Genomic DNA, 22,081 nt, shown 5'->3' with positions numbered 1-22,081 from the left:
GGCTGCCAATAGTGGGATTTGAACCTACTATCTCCCGGATGCAAGCTCACAGCCGCGCACCTCTACACGCACGGCTAACTCATCCAGTGAGAGAAGATTGGAGGCACTAGAGATGTGGGTATGGAGGAGAATAGAACGAGTGAAATGGGAAGATCGGGTAAGGAATGAGGAGGTATTACGAAGAGTTCGAAGAACGAAGTATGTTACAAATCATTAGGAGAAAAATGAACTGGATCGGACATTGTTTGAGGAGGGACTGTTTACTGAAAGAAGGAATAGAAGGAATGGTGAAAGGCAAACGAGGAAGGGGAAGGGAAAAGTATCAAATGTTGGACAATATCCAAGGAAATAAATATTCGGACATGAAAAACTTGGCACAGGACACGCAACAGTGGAAGAGGTTCATCCCATGACAAGACCTGCCATAAGGCAGAAGACCTAGATGATGATGATGATGATGAAAACAACTTCATGAAACAAAATATCTATACATGACGGACTTCAATGATTCCAGTACATGTTGTAGCTATAACGTTACAAATCATAATAAAAAAGAATCATAGACACATTTTCATGTGTTTGGAAATTATCAGCAAAATAGCGGCCCTGATACACTGTTATTTTGAATAATTAATTATATATTATGGCATAGTTTTATACGATTTCTAATTACATAGGCATATTTATAAGGAATAATGTGCCTTTCAACACTAAGTTTCCTTTTAGTATTCATTTCCATTGCTGCGGAAAGCAGTTTAATACATCCCATTTTTCTGCGTTCAAACGTGTAGGTCATACCCCCCCCCCTCCCTTTTTTTCCTTAAGGAAAAACACACACACACACACACACACACACACACGCACACGCACACACGCACGCACGCACAAATCACTATAGGCCATTATGCCTTTTGGTGTTCAGTCTGCAAGCCTCTGTGAATTTACTACCCGTTGCCACAATCCTCAATTTGCAACTAGTGCTGAGGCCTCATTTAGTTCTTTAACTCTTATCTTTAAATCGCTAAAAACTTAGTCCCACCATCGTCGTCTTGGTCTCCCTTCAATTCTCTTACCCTCCCCAACAAATTACATTATTCTCCGAGGTAACTTATCCTCCTCCATTCGCCTCACATGACCCCACCACCGAAGCCAGTTTATGCGTACAGCTTCATCCATCGAGTTAGCCTTTATCTCCTCAATCCAAGTGCCCTCCTGCCACTCTTCCCACCTGCCTGTACCAGCAATCCTTCTTGCTACTTTCATGTCTGTTACCTCTAACTTATGAATAAGATATCCTGAGTCCACCCAGCTTTTATTCCAGTAAAGCAAACAGAGTCATGCAAAACACGCTCCATGCTTGGGTTCATATTTGCCGAGTTTGGCCAGGATCGAACTTCGCTTCTGAGAGGCGAGGCGAGCTATGTTCGCTCGACCTTGTCCCTTGATACTCGCTCCTTCACGCGCTGTCTGTGTCGCAGGTAGAAGTGCTCGCCTCCCTCCGTCCTTGTTGAGCCGTACCATACTCAAAACATCAGGCTTTTGCCTCAATGGTGGAGTCATGACTGGACATGAAAATACCAATAGTTACCCATATTTTTAGACTGTGTTTCTGCTTCGTATGTAAGAAAAAGAAAAGTAAGTATCGCTCCTGTCGGAGAAATGGTCAATGAAGTTCACGTGCTGCCATACGTATTCCCCCTGGCTAGCGTACTTCACTGCTCTATACACGTTAACTAAATATACATTATTATTTGATAAGCCATATATTTCACTACTAGCCATACCAAAGACAGGTTATACAAACTGTGTAAACTGATAAGTCATTATATCACATAAAGTTAAATATAAACCTCAAAATTGATTTCAAAAATCCTCTTTGCTCAAGGTTTCTATACAAGGAGATACAGCTAGTGCAAAACTCTGGCTCCAATTTGGGAATGAATTGCAAACAAATTATTTATTGTTATGATTGTTATGAATTAATAATAAGTCAATGACTTGGTCTGGGTCTAGCTAACTCCTACGACTCCTTAAAAGCATCCCTGTTTTCCTGAAGTTTCTTTCACTGCTTGTTGGAATGCACAACATACGTCTGGCAATTACTGACAGAGTAGGTAGACTGATACCATGCTCCTTCCACCGGGAGAAAGGGAAACCAAGGAAAACCATTCTCAGGACAGCCGACTTTGTGGACCAGTCCCTCTCCATCTCCCGAATACAGTGGCCACCCTTCTGCTCGGTTGGCCGGTCTGAGAGCAGCGCTATTGGACCAAGGACCAGCCATGGCCACTTGTGGGCCGAGAACCGCGCTGCATCCACCGACTCTTAACCAACAGTTTCATCACCCTTTTATATCTCCGAATTCCTGGCCTTTGCTCTTTGTAAACAAGGGCTTACTCACATTTGGATAATAATGTCGTGCAGCCACCGAAGAAGCCTGGTGCAGGTCTTTTGAGTTGAAGACGTACAGGCGACCTGTGCATCTGCGAGGATGGGCCCACTATATATGACGAATTCTAATGATGAAGATCACACATCCAGCCCCTGAGCCATCAGAAATAATCAATGAAGGTTAATATCACCGACCCGGCCGGGAGTCGAACCCGGGACCCACTGGACCAAAGGCCAGCACACTAACCATTTGGCCATGGAGCCGGAATGACATGTGGATGAACCACATTTATTGTGATGTCAGAAAAGAAAGCAAGGTCATCCTCCCTTTGCTTCGAACATGCCTTGTCGAACGAATTGGAGCAAACTCGGGCATTTTAGTTTACACACTCCACTGATGCATGATAGTGGTTGCATATGCAGCAAGGCACATGATGCTCTGTCACTGTTACCTGTCTCAAGTTCGAACAATGCATGCCACTAAAAGCAAAGTTGGTCTGAAAACAGACCGATGTAAAGATAGTTTCGTCTGGGAGCTACTTCCTTCTTACAGAATACTGTTGATCGCAACTGCGAGCTCACTGCATTAGCTTTGCTACATCGACTCAATTTCACTTCCACTTTATACCTTTCAGCAGATGACCCATGTAAACTATGAACAGCAAAGGTGAAAGATTACAGCCTTGTCTAACCCCTGTAAGCACCATGAACCAAGAACTAATTTTACCATCAATTCTCACTGAAGCCCAATTGTTAACATAAATGCCTTTGATTGATTTTAATAATCTATCTTTAATTCCACAGTAATCCAGTATGGCGAACATAATTTCTCTCAGTACCCTGTCATATGCTTTCTCTACATCTCTTCTTCTCCTTCTTCATCCATTCCCTTTTCCAGCTGTCTATTCCTATCGTAGAATTTTTCAATTACCTGGTGCATACTGAAAATCAGATCCTGACAATCCCTCTGTGGTCTGAAACCACACTGGTTTTCATCAAACTTCTTCTCAACCACTGATCGCACCCTCCCTTCCAAGATGCCAGTGAATACTTTGCCTGGTATACTAATCAATGAGATACCTCGATAGTTGTTGCAATCCTTCCTGTCCTCTTGCTTAGAGATAGGTGCAATTACTGCTTTTGTCCAATCTGAAGGTACCTTATCCAACTCCATGCAAATCTTACTACTCTATGAAGCAATTTCATCCCTGCCTTCCCACTATACTTCACCATTTCAGGTCTAATTTCATCTATTCTTGATGCTTTATGACAATGGAGTTTATTCACCATCCTTTCCACTTCAAGAATAAATTCACCATAATTTCCTCCTCCCCATAAGCTTAGTTGTTCGCAACACCACCAGGAAGATTTCCTTTTACGATGAGAAGATGTTCAAAATATTCTCTCCACCGATTACCTGGTATCTATTATGAGTTCACCTGAATTACCCAAAACACTGTTCACTTCCTTTTTTTCCTTGAAAGATGAAGGATCGCCTCGCTTGTTGGTGGCTGAAGGCCGTGAAATTCAGTGGTGATATGGACAACAACTAGTTGCAACCGTCCGGGCTAATGGCCCGAAATGTGTTCTTTGGATTTATTTTAGCAACTGATACATCCACCAAATTTTATTTATTATGGGATTCAATTATGTAAACTCGCAAACCTCGTGGTCGTAAGTATTGGAGACCTCGACCAAACAACAAGATCGTAAGTTCTGCATGATATTATTTGTACTGGATTATCTTCACATTGGGCATCTCGCCTCTTCAACTGCAACTGTTCTGGTTTAAAGTGAAAAAATTTGCGTTCAGCACACGAACTGTTTCAAAACCATGTTTTTTGATTTCTTTAAAAACTGACTTTCGCTTGAGTTTTAGTAGTTGCTGAAATTCTTGGAACTATGAAAAGTGGTATCTGTACAAGTTTAGGTTTTGGGATCAAGTTAATAATTTTGCTGTTCGGCTTGAGTAATTTGAATTATATTACTATTATGTTTGGATTTTGCCTCGTTTCATTTGGTAAAACATTAACTGTCCGAGTCAGGTAATTTAGTGAGGAAGTTCCTACAAGGACTTAAGTAATTGCATCATTTTCGGATTTCTTTTGGTAGCTTAATTTATTTATTTTACCAACTTGGAGTTGAACCTTGTGTTACTATATCATTTCCTTCGTTTCTCATTAAGTTGCATTTGTTGTGCTCGTGTTCTGTGATTGGGTAAACCGTGTATTATGGCGTCACCCCTTCTTGTTGGTGATGATTGTTTGGCAGTGATTGTTTTGGTGGTGTCTCCTGATATGAATTTCTTTCGGTTAATTCTGTTCGTTTCTTCGTGTTAATTCTTGCCTATTTTACTATGTTGTTGTGAGTCACCTGATTTTTACATTTGCCTTTCCGGTATGATGAAAAGACCTTCCTTGTGAGAACTCCTCGAGCAGTGGCTTTTCAAACTGATTAAATCTACATAATTTTGATTTTCAAAAATTAGTAAGATGTTTAAAATTATTGAAATTGTAAACTCCACTTAATGAAGACATCTCAAAATTATGTACAAGACCGAGGTATGTGAAGTTGTGTACGGTCTGCTAATGTAGTGTAAGTTTTACTTTAAATATCTGTCGGGTATCGGTCGATTCCTTTGTACGTTTGGTATTATTTTCTTTAAGATTTATTTTTCTTCTGGGGATGTTCAGTGCTTTTCAAATTAATTGGATATTTCAAATAAACTAATTTTACTAGTTAAAGGGTGTTGTGTTTGCTCTTGGGGTAGTTGAGCATGTTCTAATACAGTAACCAGGTTCCACGGCTTTGTTTTCACCTCCACTGTTAATGGTAAGTTTTATTTATTGTTTTTTTCCTTCTTGTTGCACTGTTATGGTGGTATGTGCTTCCACATTTGTTGTATTTGTTTGCTGACCGGTCGGGCAATTTCGGGAGATCGTGGGACTGGCTCAGTAATAGGAGTTGAATCATGGCTGAGAAATGATATAATGGATGCAGAAATTTTCTCACGGAACTGGAGTGTGTATCGTAGAGACAGGATAGGAATGGTAGGAGGGGGAGTATTCATTCTGGTGAAAGAAGAATTTGTAAGCTACGAATATGTTAAAGACGACAAACATGAAATTCTAAGTGTAAGGCTCATCTCTAAAGATAATAGGCAACTTGATGTTTTTGGAGTGTACAGACCGGGAAAGGGTAGCGCTGACGCTGATTCACAATTATTTGATAAGATAATCAGCTATGTGGGAAACGATAAGGAAAGGAACGTGATTGTAGCTGGTGATCTCTTTTTGCTAGTTGCTTTACATCGCACCGACACAGATAGATCTTATGGCGACGATGGGACAGTAAAGGGCTAGGAGAGGGGAGGAAGCGGCCGTGGTCTTAATTAAGGTACAGCCCCAGCATTTGCCTGGTGTGAAAATAGGGAAACCATGGAAAAACATTTTCAGGGCTGCCGACAGTGGAGTTCGAACCTACTATCTCCCGATACTAGATACTGGCCGCACTTAAGCGACTGCAGCTATCGAGCTCGGTACCTGGTGGTGATCTCAATTTATCAAATGTCAATTGGGAAGGTAATATGAATGACAGGAAGCATGACCAACAAATGGGAAATAAGTTAATATGGGAAGGAAGGTTGATTCAGAAAGTGATGGAACCAACTAGAGAGAAGAATATTCTGGATGTGGTGCTGGTAAAACCAGATGAGCTCTACATAGAAACCAATATAACAGATGTATTATTGATCCCGAAGCTGTTTTTGTGGTAGTTAAAAATAAATGTAAAAGAAAGGAAGGCATTAAAATTAGGACTATTAGGCAGTACCATATGGCTGATGAAACAGGCATGAGGGAGTTTTTGAAAAGTAACTATGAACGGTGGAAAACGTTAAATAAAAATGTAAGCAGACTCTGGTATGGGTTTAAAGCAATTGTTGAGGAATGTGAAAATAGGTTTGTACCTTTAAAGGTGGTAGGGAATGGTAAAGATCCAATATATTATAACAGAGAAGTAAAGAGACAAAGAAGGAGGTACAGGTTAGAAAGAAATAGTTAGAAATGGCTGTGGAAGTAAGGAGAAATTGAAGGAACTTGCTAGGAAATTGAATCTAGCAAAGAAGTCAGCGAAGGATAACATGATAGCAAGCACAATTGGCAGCCGTACAAATTTCAGTGAAAAATGGAAGAGTATGTATAGACACTTCAAGGCAGAAACAGGTTCCAAGAAGGATATTCCAGGAATAATTAATGAACATGGGGAGTATGTAAGCAAGGATCTTCAAAAGGCAGAAGTATTCAGTCAGCAGTATGTAAAGATTATTTGATAGTGTTGTGACTTTGTGCCTGACAGAGTGTTAAACTGACCCATTTCTCCAATATTCATAAACATTGTGTGATTTCGCCTACTTGTTTTTACGGCTGACGATGACCTGGACTAGGGTCGAAACCGGTCCCATTTAAATAAGAATGTAATTACTACATTTCTTTCTTTTATGTATTGAATTGGTTGAACTTCAATTATTTAATTTTTAATGTTAATAATTTCAATACGGAACAATGAAATTTTTATCTTTAAATGTATGTAAAGATTGTCGATTACAAACATAATGTCCAGATAGAGGAGGTGACTAATGCTAAGGAAGTATTTAAATTTACCTATGATAACAATGACATTTACAGTAAGCTACAAAAGTTGAAAACCAGAAAAGCAGCTGGAATTGATAAGGTTTCTGGGGGAATATATATTAAAGACAATGGGTTGGGATATAGTACCATATCTGAAGTATTTATTTGATTATTGTCTGCATGAAAGAGCTATACCAAATGAATGGAGAGTTGCTATAGTAGCCCCTTTGTATAAAGGAAAGGGTGATAGACATAAAGCTGAAAATTACAGGCCAGTCAGTTTGACATGCATTGCATGTAAGCTTTGGGCAAGTATTCTTTCTGATTATATTAGACATGTTTGCAAAATTAATAACTGATTTGATAGAAGGCAGTTTGGGTTTAGGAAGTTATACCACCTAAGCCCAACTTGTAGGATTCCAGAAATATACAGTAGATATCCTGGAATCAGGAGGTCAATTGGACTGTATCGCGATTGACCTGTCTAAGGCATTTGATAGGGTAGATCATGGGAGACTACTGGCAAAAATGAGTGCAATTGGACTTGACAAAAGAGTGGCTGAATGGGTGGCTCTATTTCTAGAAAATAGAACTCGGAGAATCAGAGTAGGCAAAGTTTTATCTGTCCCTGTAATAAGTAAAGAGGGGAATTCCTCAAGGCAGTATTATTGGACCTTTATGTTTTCTTATATATATATCAATGATATGTGTAAAGAGGTGGAATCAGAGATAAGACTTTTTGCAGATGTTATTCTGTACAGAGTAATAAATAAGTTTCAAGATTGTGAGCGGCTGCAGGGTGACCTCGACAGTGTTGTGAGATGGACGGTGGACAATGGTATGATGATAAAACGGGGTTAAAAGTCAGGTTGTGAGTTTCACAAATAGGAAAAGTCCTCTCAGTTTTAATTACTGCGTTGATAGGGTGAAAGTTCCTTTTGGGGATCATTGTAAGTACCTAGGTGTTAATATAAGGAAAGATCTTCACTGGGGTAATCACATAAATGGGATTGTAAGTAAAGGGTACCGATCTCTGCACATGGTTAGGACGGTATTTAGGGGTTGTAGTAAGGATATAAAGGAGAGGGCATATAAGTCTCTGGTAAGACCCCAACTAGAGTATGGTTCCAGGGTATGGGATCCTCACCAGGATTACTTCATTCAAGAACTGGATAAAATCCAAAGAAAAGTAGCTCGATTTGGTCTGGATGATTTCCAACAAAAGAGTAGCATTACAAAAATGTTGATGAGACTTCAAACAGAGGTATCGTCATAAATGAAAGCATGAAGAACATCGGGACGAAGTTTGTGTTTTGTAATGCTGGCCTGGTGAAATAGAATCGAGTTGTATTTGGCGTAATCTGCAGTGGATCTTTTCTTTTAAACACCAATTTAATAATAATATCTTGATTACTGATAACTTCCACTCCATCCACCACAGCTTTTAACAACATGCTAGCATCCAGCACGCCCTGGCACCAACATGGCGTGCCACTACAGCTCCACTTCACAGACAGAATTGAAGATGACTCGTCCTAGCCATGACACTCCAACTCAGTCGAGGTGTACTTTCACATTTGATCCCTCCACTGTGGATTACGCGAAATATAAGCTTCATTCTATTTCACTAGGCCAACATCACAAAAACAAAAACTTCGTCCCGATGTTCATGTTTTCAATTACGACAATACCAGCATTTAAAGTCCCATCAACCATTCTCACACTGATATTTTACACATAGCATTCATAGTTATCAAGAAGTTAACAAAACTCTGTAAGAGAAAGTTTCTAACCTCGCAACATGTTCCCTGAAAATACAATTATCAACAAATAACTGCCGTCATTGTTGCCAATCACAATGCACTGTGAACTTAACGGACTTTCGTTTCAACTACTCAGAAATTATGCCTAAACATTATGACACCCAAACAAGTTTCCTTCCACGCCGCCCAAATTCACCGTTGCATAAGGAGCCATATTCATGAACCCAGGACTTCAACCAGACAGCTTTCAGTATGACTTATCTCCTAATAGAACCTCATTTGGCAATCTTAAAAAACATTGGAATATTTTTCCTAGCATTCCAATAATTATGAACTGAGGTCGAACCACACTGCATATTACTGCGTAGTTGCCTTGTCAATACTGCAATCATCAACCAACGGCAGAAATAATGTGATGCACATTGCTGCCAGACATTTTGTATCCTTTTGACCCCTAACTGCTCCCATGTGAATATGTATTATAAGCTTGTAATTTCCCAACTTTTCAATAGAGTAACGTCAATATTACTGTGTGTTGCCCTGTCGAACTCTGATCATCAACCAACGGCAGTAATTATTGTTATGAACTTTGGTGCCAGACACTTTGTATCCCTTCTCCCCAAGCAGCTTCCATGTAAATATATAAATAAGCTTTATAATTTCCTAAGATTTTCTAACAGATTAGCGTCAATGATTCTTCAGACCACCACTGCTGGACACTGCTAAAATGCCCTGCGGTTTTACGCATTGGTGCCGACTACTGTATCTCTAAGTAAGTTAATATATCCCCCTTTTAAGTTCATATAGTAATGAACATTGTTTCTCATTGAAATTTTAGTAACATTTACCAACATTTCTGATAATGTAACGTCAATACTGCATACGGATCACTGCTGCTGGACACTGTCAAATGCCCTGTGGTCTTACCTATTAGTGCAAGTCACTTATCTTTGCCTTAGACTGCCCCATTCTTATTAAGTTATCCTTTGTAGGACATGCTCTAATATTTTGATGCTGTTATCCTTCACAACTGGTAATTTACAGCCTGGTATCTATATCATCAATGAACATTGTTTTTCTCATTGACTATCGCTACTGTAATATGTCAATATTATATCTTAGTATTTACAATTTAATTACCAATCGTGTACCCGATTTATGCCTTGAGGTACTACTATAACTGACGTTGCATTCAATGAAGGGTAAAACACGTCTCATATGGACATAAAGATAAATTCCTAAATGTTTAAAAATTCTAATGTATTGAATAGGTGACATAATAAACTATTTAGCATCCTACATATTGTAAGTGGTAGGTTCAGAGCGGTCAGTGGAGAGATGGCGTGGAATGACATCAGTAGACGAATAAGTTTGAGTGGTGTCTTTACAAGTAGGAAAGATCACAAATGAAAATAAAGTTGGAATTCAAGAGGACAAATTGGGGCAAATATTAGTTTATAGGAAGGGGAGTTAGGGATTGAAATAACTTACCAAGGGAGATGTTCAATAAATTTCCAATTTCTTTACAATCGTTTAACCCTCCGTTGGTCGCGGGGTGAGCGCGGCACTCACTTTCCTTTTTAAAGATGTGCCGTGCGAAGCTAAGTAGCACTATACTTCTTAATCACAGAGTAGCTGATTTTGGAATGTTCTGAGCAAGTCCAACAATGTTGCAGGGTGTGGCGCGACTTTCACTACCAGCCAGGCAATCGTTAATGACCTCAGTGCACTATAAGTGAGCGAGTCACTCACCCGCGACCATTGGCATTACATTTTTTCCAACTTCCACATTATTCCTATCATATTAGCCTACAAGTCATGAAACAAGATTTCATGATTTTATAATTGGTTATTAGAGGAGTCGGATGATGAAGCAGTTCTCTTAGCTGAATGCAATAATGAAGATTCTGAGTACTCGGATACTGAGCAGGTACACGATTGGTAATTAAATTGTAAATACTAAGATATAATATTGACATATTACAGTAGCGATAGTCAATGAGAAAAACAATGTTCATTGATGATATAGATACCAGCGATCACGACAGCGCATCTGATGTTTCTGTGGATGAAGCCATTCCTGGTCAGCCAGTCGAGCCTGATCCTCAATACATTGGTCGTAACAACATTACTCAGTGGAATATTCATACCCCTAGCCCCAACAAAACGTAGGGAGGAAAGAAACATTGTGATTCATCCACCAGGTGTCACACGTGTTACACAGAATGCGAAGACAGTGTGGGCGACGGATAGGACAGCTACAGAAATATTTCGCCTAGTGATGTCATACCGGAGATTTTACTTACTTTTGAGATGTCCCAATTTGATGATGCTCAGGCGACAAATGAAAGGAAACCCGTCGATAAATTGGCAACGATACGAGAAATATTTGAGGGCTTTGTACAGTGCTGTAAAGTTTGCTATTCCGTAGAAGAGTAAGTCACCATGGTGTTTGCATAATTATGTGTATTCTGTTTCAATGAATATTGTACTTAACTTAACCTGTCAACAAAAAAGTAATTAAAGAATAAAAAAGTATCAAAATTAAAACAATAACACCAAAAATAACAATAAAGGCCTCAAAAATCATATTACATTAATGGTGAGCGGAGCGCTCACCCACGACCAGCGGCGTTAAGAAATGAGCCGCGACCAACGGAGGGTTAAGAAAAGGCTAGGAAAACAACAGATAGGGAATCTGCCACCTGGGCGACTGTCCTATATGCAGATCAGTAGTGACTGATTGATTGATTTCTGGTAAACCACCTTTTTACGTTTACAAGCTGTTCTCACTTCATCATTCCACCACGATGTTCGCTTATTCCCATCTTTACACACAGTTGTTCCTAGGCATTCCCTTGCTGTTTCTACTACATCATCCCTGCATGTCACCCATTCTCTTTCTATATCTTGAAACTGCTCACTTGTCAACTGTTCGGAACTTCTCACTAATCATATCCATGTACTTCTAATTTCCTATTCCTGGAGATTTTCTATCCTTATTTGTTTGTAGACAGATTTCACTTTCTCTATCTTAGGCCTAGAGATACTTAGTTAACTACAGATCAGATAGTGGTCTGTATCATCAAAAAATCCCCGGAAAACTCGTACATTTCTAACAGAGTTCCTAAATTCAAAGTCAGTTAAGATATAGTCTATTATGAATATGGTACTCCTAGCCTCCCATGTGTAGCGGTGAATAGCCTCATGCTTGAAGAATGTATTCGTAACTGCTAAACCCCTACTAGCACAGAAGTCCAGCAAACGCTTCCCATACCCATTAGCTTCCATATCTTCCCCACATTTACCAATCACCCTTTCGGATCCTTCAGTTCTATTTCCAACTCTCGCATTGAAATCGCCCATAGCACTATCCTATCCTTATTGTTGACCCTGACTATGATGTCGCTCAATGTTTCATAAAACTTGTCACTTCATACCCATCTGCACCCTCATATGGTGAATACACTGAGACAATTCTCGTCCTAATTCCTCGAACTGCCAAATCTACCCACATCATTCAGTCATTTACATGCCTAACAGAAACTATGTTGCGTGCAATGGTATTCTTGATAAACAGCCCCACTCCATACTCTGCCCTCCCCTTTCTAACACCCGTCAAGTACACTTATAATCTCCTATCTCTTCCTCGTTATCCCCCCTTACCTGAACATCACTTACTCCTAGCACATCCAGATGCATCCTCTTTGCTAGTTCAGCCAGTTCTACTTTCTTTCTTCCATAAGCCCCATCAATATTGATAGCTCCCCATCGAATTCCATTTTGTTCGCCAAGTTGTTTTCAAGGAGTCCCTCGCCTGTCAAATGGAAGTGGGACTTCGCTACTCCCATAGGTCCGAGGCTTGCTTAAAATGTTCTGAGCTCGGTAAATTCATTAAGCAGGATGCAACCCTACTTGCACACAGTCCAAGTGGGGATCTCCCCTCTAACGGGTTAGGGACCACTGGTGGATTGTATAGTCATAGCCGTCTGAGCACAAAGAGAGCTATGACTCGGAATATGTTGGAGATGTCCACTCACATTCCACAGCAACTGATATCCCAACTCTCAGGACCACTTACTAGGCCACTCAGCCGTTGCCCATGGTTCACAAACTAGGACAAGGCTACAATAACCCACACTATTTATTAGCTTTCATCCAGTCACTGCATTTCACATGTTTTTGCCCACAGTGATGGCTACACCATTTCCATATAACCATTCATTCCCCAAGAAGTACGTATTTTTTTCATTATTGCTGATAAAATGGCCCAGAACTTTACAGCGAGTCTCTGTTTTTCTTAAAACAGCCTGGTTAGATATTCCTCTTTCCAAAATGCCAAGAATCCCTGCATCGCTTGGTGCACTAACATTCTTCTTCATCATCATCATCATCATCATCAATGTCCCACTCCAGTCGCCCGGGACCACTAACATTCTACGTTCTAATTTAAACTGTCTTTCAAATTTTCATGTCAGCTGTATAGTTTCCAATTTATCATGGCCAGTAACCAATTTCACTCTCCTCGACCTAGTACCTGAACAGCATTGATTTTCTGTTGGTTCTCTTGGTCTCACATTATCCTACATGTTCACAGTATGACATGACTGTTCTTGAGGCATTCAAAATGACACGGTTCCTTCCGGGTGCTTAACTCTTTTTGTCAGGCACTGTATATTCAGGAACATAACAATCTGATTCCATTACTTTCTTGACTAGAAAAGCATTTTATGCTAAAAGAAAATATTTCAAATCTTGTTTTTGAGTTCATGTATTCCTTGCACTTAAACCGTACATATTTTTTATTAAAACTAACACCTGCAAAAGAAAGTACTCAAATAGATTAAAAAAGGGCAAAACCACTCTTAAAGGCATATTTTCATTTTAAGAGCCAAATTTTTGTAAATAACTTTAAAAAAAGCTTATACATTTCAAATACAGTACTACACTTACCAAGTTCATTTATGGCCAAACTATATGAATTGCCACAGTGAACCGACTTGACTCCACGTGACTGCGAGTCGAAAAACTTGATGAGCCTGGGAATCAATTCATCCTTTTGTTCAGCATGTCCCAAGCGTCCTAATCCACCCCATCCCCAAGAGAATACCCGTTTCTTGATGTCTATTGCAACCTGAAAGATTTCAAATTCTTGACTTAGAGATTCAAGAATAAAGAGTAAATATAATCAAGAGTAACATTTCCCTAAACATCACCAACTTAAAGAATTGAATAAGAGAAAAACTTCACATGTGTAAACAATAACTCATTTCTGTCCACAATTTTGTGAAGAAAGCCCCCCAAAAAAGGTAAGTTTTAGGTGCCTACATAGGTAAAATTCTTTCAAGAATAAAATTTACTGTGTCAATTCAATTATATTCAATTCAATTATATTCCGTAGTGATTAAATCCTATATGAATTACATATACTAATCAGGTACATGTTTTGCCCTAGTTTTGGGCATCTTCAGCCTAATAATAATCTCAAGGTCAAGTCCTTAAACCAATTAAACATTAGAACTTAAAACGAAATACAATGTTCTTATGCTTAAAAATTTTTTTCACAAAAATTTGTGATTTAGGTGATATTTACATAGTTTTGAAATTTGTACACTAATTAAAATCCAGAATTTGTGACAAGGAAGCAATTAAAATTATCATACAATGACTAGAAATTGTCCAAAGCGTAAACTGGAACTTCTCCAACTGTATGGATGAATCATTAGGTTGATAGTTTATACAAATGTGTTCATTCAAAGGTGGTTATGATCACCTATGTCGTAAGTACCTATGTCATAAGTAGCTGTGTACACAAGTACAGAGCTACAAAACCGGGAACTGTGGTATAATGTCGATCTTGTTGGGCTTGGATATCTCATTAGAAAGAAGCGTGGTTGGATGGTATTATCTTCGAGGTTAAAAACATGTATGTTGCAACATCATGTCAATATCATTCATTAGTCCGGTGCTCATCTGATAAAATGTTTCTTGGAATTTTGTGCCATTCTTGTTGGATTAATGTTCCCATTGGAACATTGTTCTACCGTTGGGAGGATTTATGAGTTTGCCTGTAACTGAATAAGAGAGAAAAAGAATTTAGAATGATGAATGTAGAACACACAAAATAACTGTAAAATGAAAGTGTAATACCCCATAAATGTGGATGAACTTACTTCTCAAGTCAGATGTTAGCTGAATCCACTTGTTCCAGTTGTGTCTGAACAACTAACCTTGTTACTTCTAGTGAAGTATTGTTGCAGTAACGGAGGGGTGGAGCGTAGAGCGGAAAGGGGAGCGAGTTTTAACTTGTGCGCCTGTGGATTTGTGAGCAGTGTTTTCGGAATATTGTAGTTGGCGACGGCATTGACGATGAAGCACCGAAAATAAACAATGAGGAATACAAAAGTGCATTAGAAATTATAAACATTCTACAAAAGGACAATGAGGCTCTTAAAGTAGAAAATCATGAATTAAAAGAAAGACTGCGATTGCTAGAATATGGGACTGACCATTCTTCGAGTGATATACCAGTAACAGTAACAAACTCGAGCACGTGGTGTCAAGTAGTTCATGGATGGCCGGCTAAGAAGAAATCTACAACTGAATCCCCGGAAATAAAAATCAGAAATAGGTTTTCTGCCCTAAATAATTTAATTCTGGAAGAAAGTGATCGCACGCGTGAAGCCAAATCATCACGAACCGCTGCCGTGCCGAGGTAAAAAATTAGGCCTAGATTTCAGAATCAAGACCCAGCTAGGCCTAAATCAGCAAAGGTAGCTGTGTTTGGTGATAGCTAAGGAAGGGGAATTGCAGGAGTGATAAACAACTAGAATTTAGCAGCAACCGGAGAAATATATCCAGGAGCTTCTATCAGCAATATCCTGGAAAACGTAGAAGAAGCAACCAGGACATTAGGGAGCGGCGATGCAGTGCTTATCATCGGTGGGACGAACGACGTAGCTCACGACGACGCCAAGAATGTAAGGTCACAACTTAAAAATACACTAGGGAAGTTGACTCACACTAACGTCTTTGTAGTGAACGTGCCCCACAGGCACGGACTCGTGTGAACATTGAAGTGGACAAGGTCAATACAGATATTGTTAAAATTGGTAAACATTTTCGGAATACTCAGGTCAGTTTCGAGAGACACTGTTATACAAAACATGGCCTCCATCTAAACAATTCAGGTAAACAAAAGTTTGCTAATATTGTTCACGCTTTTATTAAACATGAGATAAGTACTTTGAAAAAATGCAACTCCCTTAGGTTATAACACCCACCAGGAAAACTAGTAGAAAGAGCCAGCTGTTCTTCAAGCTGATTCAGTCAACTAGCAAATGTTATGAATTTTAAGAGGCCATGTATACCAAAGCTAGCATCTGTGACCGAATCAGATCGGTCACCAAATCAAATCAAAGATAGTTTAGTAAGTAGCCAAACTCAGGTATGTTATTCTCCTATTCATAAAATACCAGTACAGTAGAACCTCGATAATTCGAAATCGGTTAATTCAAAATCCCGCCTAATTTGAAGAAGCTCTCGTTCCCGGAAACATGAGATACAGTTTTGCATGTTATTTCAATTGTTTAATTCGTAATTCGAAGTACAATGTCGGCCCCATTAACGAAATTCAGACTTTTAATTCGAAACTGCCTTTACATTTTAAAACAATAGTACGTTACAGAGTAATTTCAACTCGAAATTTATCCGCTGCGCGTCATAATAGAACGCGCGTTCCGGAACGCGGAGGGGTAGCTTTCCGCATTTACACTCACTTCGGTGGGTCTACAGTGCGCTTCATGATTGCTAAGTTGAATGAAATCGGAATTCTTTTGTATTCAACCTTTTAAGGAACGCCGTAATATCACGCAACAGGCAGTGTGCGGGAAAACAGAATCCGCGAACACTGGCGATACCAACAGTTGACGAAAAAACATGGCTCATATAATAAATTCGTACGCACCGAACAATATTTTCATTGCCGGTGAAACTGCATTGCTTTATTTTAATGCGAGCCCAAACGGTCTTATGGTTTTAAAGGAGAAATTGCCAGCCGGGAAATCGTACAAGGGTGAGGGATGGGGGTCATAGTAGTGCACATGGACGCGAGATACTTTATCGCCTCGCCATAGGAGAATTCCACCTTTTCAATACAAAAATGTTATAGGTTTATTTATAACATGTATTTGCACTTGGGACTAGTTTCGACGCTGTGTTGGCGTCATCATCAGCTTCCAAGATTTGTATTGTTTAATGTAACACCTTGTGTAATATGAATGCCTACACACTGGCCTATTTTCCCATTTTTTGGCTGATGATGACGCCAACACAGCGTCGAAACTAGTCCCAAGTGCAAATACATGTTATAAATAAACCTATAACATTTTTGTATTGAAAAGGTGGAACCTTTCTAGTTTTTCCTATCTTCCATTCTCAGTTCAATACGGACCAAAAATGAAACTCTTATGTTTAAATAGGAGAATTCGATAAGCTACAATGTTTTAAGGGCGTCTGGCACTTTCCATGCCAGTACAAAGCATCTAAAAATGCAAACAGTACAGAAATCCAAAAAATAATGTATTTGCACAGGGGGACCGGCATAATTTATCTTCGTCTTTGAATTGTGCGATTTTTTCTTTCGTTGCGTGAGGTTATGTTTGTCAGTGATTTATCCAAGTGCATTATTTGAACATTGTAAATGCACCGTGTTGGATACATTTCGGAAATAGATTTTTCCATGGCATTTGAAAGGTTTAAACTGTGAATCGAAGTGATTGCATGTATTAATGGGTCTTAGAATACTTTGTGACGCTGCAAGTGTTTACATTTCTGAAGTGCGAGAGAAGTGCCATGGCGGGAAATCGTCCGAGGATAGTCATAGGAAAGTTCGATTTTAAGAGCATCGGTTACTTTCTGTGTAAATACAAGGCATCTAAAATACATACTGTATAGTAATCCAATTAATAAAGCACTTGCACATGGGAGCCAGCATAAATTTCTCCTCGTCTTTGAATCTCTTTTTTTTTCTTTCTTTCGATGCGTGAGGTTATGTTTACCAGTGAGATATCCGAGTGCATTATTTGAATACTGTAATTGCACCTTCTTGGATACATTTAGGAAATAGTTCTTTTTTCATGGCATTTGAAAGGTATAAACTGTAAATCAAGGTTAACTGCATGCTATAACGGGCCTTAGAATATTTTGTAACGCGGCAAGGGTTGGTACTTCTGAATTGCGAATTGGCGGTTAATTCGAAATCACGTAATTCGAAGTCCGATTTTTAAGTCCCAACGACTTCGAATTAACGAGGTTTTACTGTACATGAAACATCAGGTCAGAAATCTCCACCAATAATGAGTGATACAAAAAGTAGTTGCCGAGAGGTAAATGGCATCCAAAAGGAGGATAGCAAGGGTAATCTCTCAATCTATTGCAAGTGATGCAATGCATTAGAAATAAGTTGTTAGAATTAGAACACTTTTGCCAAACTAAAAAAGTTGATGTAATTTGTGTATCGGAGCATTGGCTTTCTGAAAATCAAGTAGAATATTTCGTGCCCAGTGGATATACTGTTGCAGATATGTTTTGTAGGAGTAAAAAGAAAAATGGAGGAGTTGGGATCTTAGTTAGAGAGTGTTTTAAATTTGTAAAAATTGATTTAAGTCAGTATTGGGTGGAATTGGAGGGAGAATTTAGTTGTGTGAAGCTGGTTGATCAGAATTTGATAATTGTTAGTTTGTATAGATCTGCAAATGCTGATGCTTACGTATTTCTTAAGAATTTTGAATAAGTAATGGAAAAAATTTTGAAGTTTAAGGCCAAAGTTGTTGTTTGTGTGGATTTTAACACAGAGATGGCATATTTAGATGGGCAGATTTCTATAAATTTTCTGAATTGACTAAGAACTCCAAATTTAACTTACACAAACAAGCTACAGACACGTAATAATGCATGCTTGGATAATAGTATTGTAAATTTTTTCTGAGATTTGTACAAATTTAGACTTGTTGGTGGGGGTTTAGCAGATCATGACCCCTTGCTTATATCCTTATATCTTAACCAGCCTGACATAATTTACAATGACGAACCTGTTCTGATGTGGGTAAAAAATCAGGGTGATGATTATATTAACATATTTATTGAAAATCTGAAACAAATTAACTGGGGCTTTGTATTTGAATTTCAAATGGGTGAAAATGATATTGAAACTGTATTTGGAAACTTTTTGGATAAATTGGTTGTATTGTGGCATTTATGTTCACCACTGGTAAAAATTAGTCATAATGGTAAACTTAAAAGCAAGACGTTGAACTGGTATACTGATTAATTGACTCAGTATAGACAAAGATGCTTTTGCTGTATAGAATTTATAAAAACTCTTGTCAAGGAGGAACCGAGCAGAATGGCGTGTATAAAGCTTATCTTAATTGTAAAAAGTTATATAAAAGAAAAATCCATGCCAAAACTTTAGCTTGTGAAAAATATATTGAGAATGCACCCAACAAATGCAAGGCAGCATGGGATTGTACCGGGAACACCGCTACGAGAGAAGTCCGAAGTATGTTTGTTGAACTTCGCGCGAGATGGAAGGTAGGCAGCCCGCCGAACGCAGTGACGTACCCAGCGAGTGACGTGGCCGCCGTAAGCCAGCTATCCGCTACCATATATGGTAATGATCCAGCTCGTCCTCAAAAGTACATTTTGAGCTAATTTATCGCTATTTTGACATTGCCAACTTAAAAGCCTTTACAATGGACATCATCTCTTCAGATTTCAAGAAAATCCACCGAGTATTATAGAAGTTATTAGGGTAGACAGTACCCGAGTTCTAGACACTTCCATGCGAATGTGTATAAAAGGAAGACCACCCGACCTACGAATTCAGTGTCTGTCACTCCGCCGTCTCTGTGACACGGGTGACAAGAGAAGTGTTGTGCGTGTCGAACTTCTAGTTGACAGTCTGCGAAATCCAAGTTCGGTATTTTCTCTAAGTGCTGTATCAGGACTTTATCATATTCTTGAAGTGCCTGAATGGGACTTTACTTTTGAGAGCATCGTATTGGAACTTTGTCATATTGCCACATTGGGACTTTGTTTTTTCGTGTGTCGTGATTGGACTTTGATGTTTTCTTAAAGTGCCATATAAGAACTTTTTTTTTTTTCTGAAGCGTCTCATTGGAACTTAGTTATTTTCGCCAAGTGTCGCGATAAGACTATTATTTCCTTAAGGTGACGTACTGGAACATTGTCATCGGAACTTTATTTTCTTCGAGTGTCGTGTTGGGACTTTAACATTTCGACACCACGGAACTTTATTTTCTTCGAGTGTCGTGTTGGGACTTAAACATTTTGGCACATTGGAACTTTGTTATTTCTATACATTGGAACTTTTTTTTTTTTTTGAAGTGCCACATAAGGACTTGCTTATTCGACGACGATTGAATTTCACGTGTGTTGTGTATCGCATTGAACTTACGTTTCGAACTTATTCGAACTTATAGTTTTGAATCAATTTCTGGAACATTGAACTTAGGGGACATTCAACATTACGTTTAATTGTGAAATATGCTATGCTTTCCAAGTGCTGCACAAGGACTTATGTTTTGATTCTTAAAGACTGTGACAATTCAGAATACGCATATCGCATTTCCAGAAAGCCTAGAACTTTCCAGTATTTTGAGTGATCCAGAATTTATGAAGTCAGACTTTTTCTTTCAAATATTATTTTCTTTAATGGCTATTCACTTTGCTTATTAATGCAACAGGACAGTTTCCGAGTGCTACTTATTCAGTTCATTGCCAATATGTTTTAAATCTTCAGAACTATGCATTTAGGACTGCAGTGACAGTAATCCTCTAGAACATTCTGACTTATAGTGAGCTTGCATTATGAACTTGCATTTCTACCAGTACTTGTTCGAGTGATTATTCCAGAACGTTTTGATTTAATATCTAGAGTGCAGTAACCATAATTAAAGGGTCATATCTGTTCAGACAGTGCCCTGAATGTGTGGAGTGCCGTGCAGGAAATTCAGGTGTGAATTACGTCTCAAATCGAACCCAGGAACGTGTGCCAATCTCCGAGACATTCCAGAACGTCAGGACATTCCAGAACGTCGAGACTTCCAGAACGTCGAGACATTTCCAGAACCTCCAGACATTCCAGAACTCCTCATCCGAGCAGGTGTGGTCCCTGCCCAGTCGATGTCCAGCACCATCCCAGGACTTGGAGGTACCAACCAGCCACGACACTTCCACGCTGCTGTACGAAGGTGATATGAACTTGCTTTTGATGATCAATAAACTCAATTTATCAAAATAATCTCTCAAATTGATGACTATACCTCTCTCTGTACCAGTTCCAATGATAAAGCCACTCCCTAGATTAAGAATCGTGCTCGTTCATTTAATATCAAGCGCCTTAAAGATATGAACACATTTTACAGGTACAGGATGTTATAGTACAAGAAATCATCCCTACTCGAACTCAAGACACATTTCTCGATCCGGAAGAACTGAATAATTATTTCTTAAACTCTGTAAAAGAAATCGGAGAGCAAATTAAGACAACAGGTACAGCTGCGAGTGACTTTCTTCACAATTAACCCCCCTGCCGAAACACTTTCCATTGGGTTGAAATAACATCTGATGAACTAATTAAAGTTAGCTTAAAATTATCAAACCCTAAAGAGTATGGATTGTTATTGGTTATCTAATTACATCATCAAAAGAATAATACATTTGATTTCTGAACCTCTAGCTTTTATTTTTAAAAAGTGTTCAGAGTTTGGAGTTTTCCTGATCTACTTAAAATTTCTAAAGTTATTCCAGTATTTAAAAGTAGGAACAAAGAATTTCTTCACAACTATCGTGCAGTCTCAATTGTAAAATTTTTTCAAGAATAAAATTTACTGTGTCCACCTATTTAATACAATTATATTCTGTAGTGATTAAATCCTACATGAATTACATATACTAATTAGGAACATGTTTCGCCCTAGACTGGTTTGATGCAGCTCTCGCCATCCTATCCTGTGCTAACCTTTTCATTTCTACGTAACTATTGCATTGCATCCTACATCTGCTCTAATCTGCTTGTCATATTCAAATGGCAAATGGTTCACTAAAATACATTATTGACATGCACTAAATTTTAAATTAACAAGAGAAGAAGAAAATTTTCCTAGAATACAATATTATACAATTTATGCTAACAATAGCCAACTCATATACAGTATGTGGAATTACTTCAAATAATACTATACAACTGGTATAAGATTAAAATTTACATTG

General features: G+C 38.7%; 1 protein-coding gene across 2 annotated transcripts in view; it reads right to left on the bottom strand.

Moving 5' to 3' along the window:
* Positions 1-22,081, bottom strand: part of LOC136875365 (protein RCC2 homolog) — a 321,715-nt gene that overhangs the window by 115,597 nt on the left and 184,037 nt on the right. For both annotated transcript variants that reach the window (XR_010860420.2, XM_067148916.2), the window contains exon 8: positions 13,739-13,919. Coding sequence is in view for 1 of the 2 variants with exons in the window: in XM_067148916.2 (XP_067005017.2) it covers positions 13,739-13,919 (181 nt within the window). In the remaining variant the exon portion in view is untranslated. The remainder of the gene's footprint in view (positions 1-13,738; positions 13,920-22,081) is intronic.

This window comes from Anabrus simplex, chromosome 6 (assembly GCF_040414725.1).
Source record: "Anabrus simplex isolate iqAnaSimp1 chromosome 6, ASM4041472v1, whole genome shotgun sequence".
In the NCBI taxonomy this organism is placed as follows: domain Eukaryota; kingdom Metazoa; phylum Arthropoda; class Insecta; order Orthoptera; family Tettigoniidae; genus Anabrus; species Anabrus simplex.
Note: the sequence above shows the minus strand (reverse complement) of the source record. Positions and strands in the feature narration are given on the sequence as shown.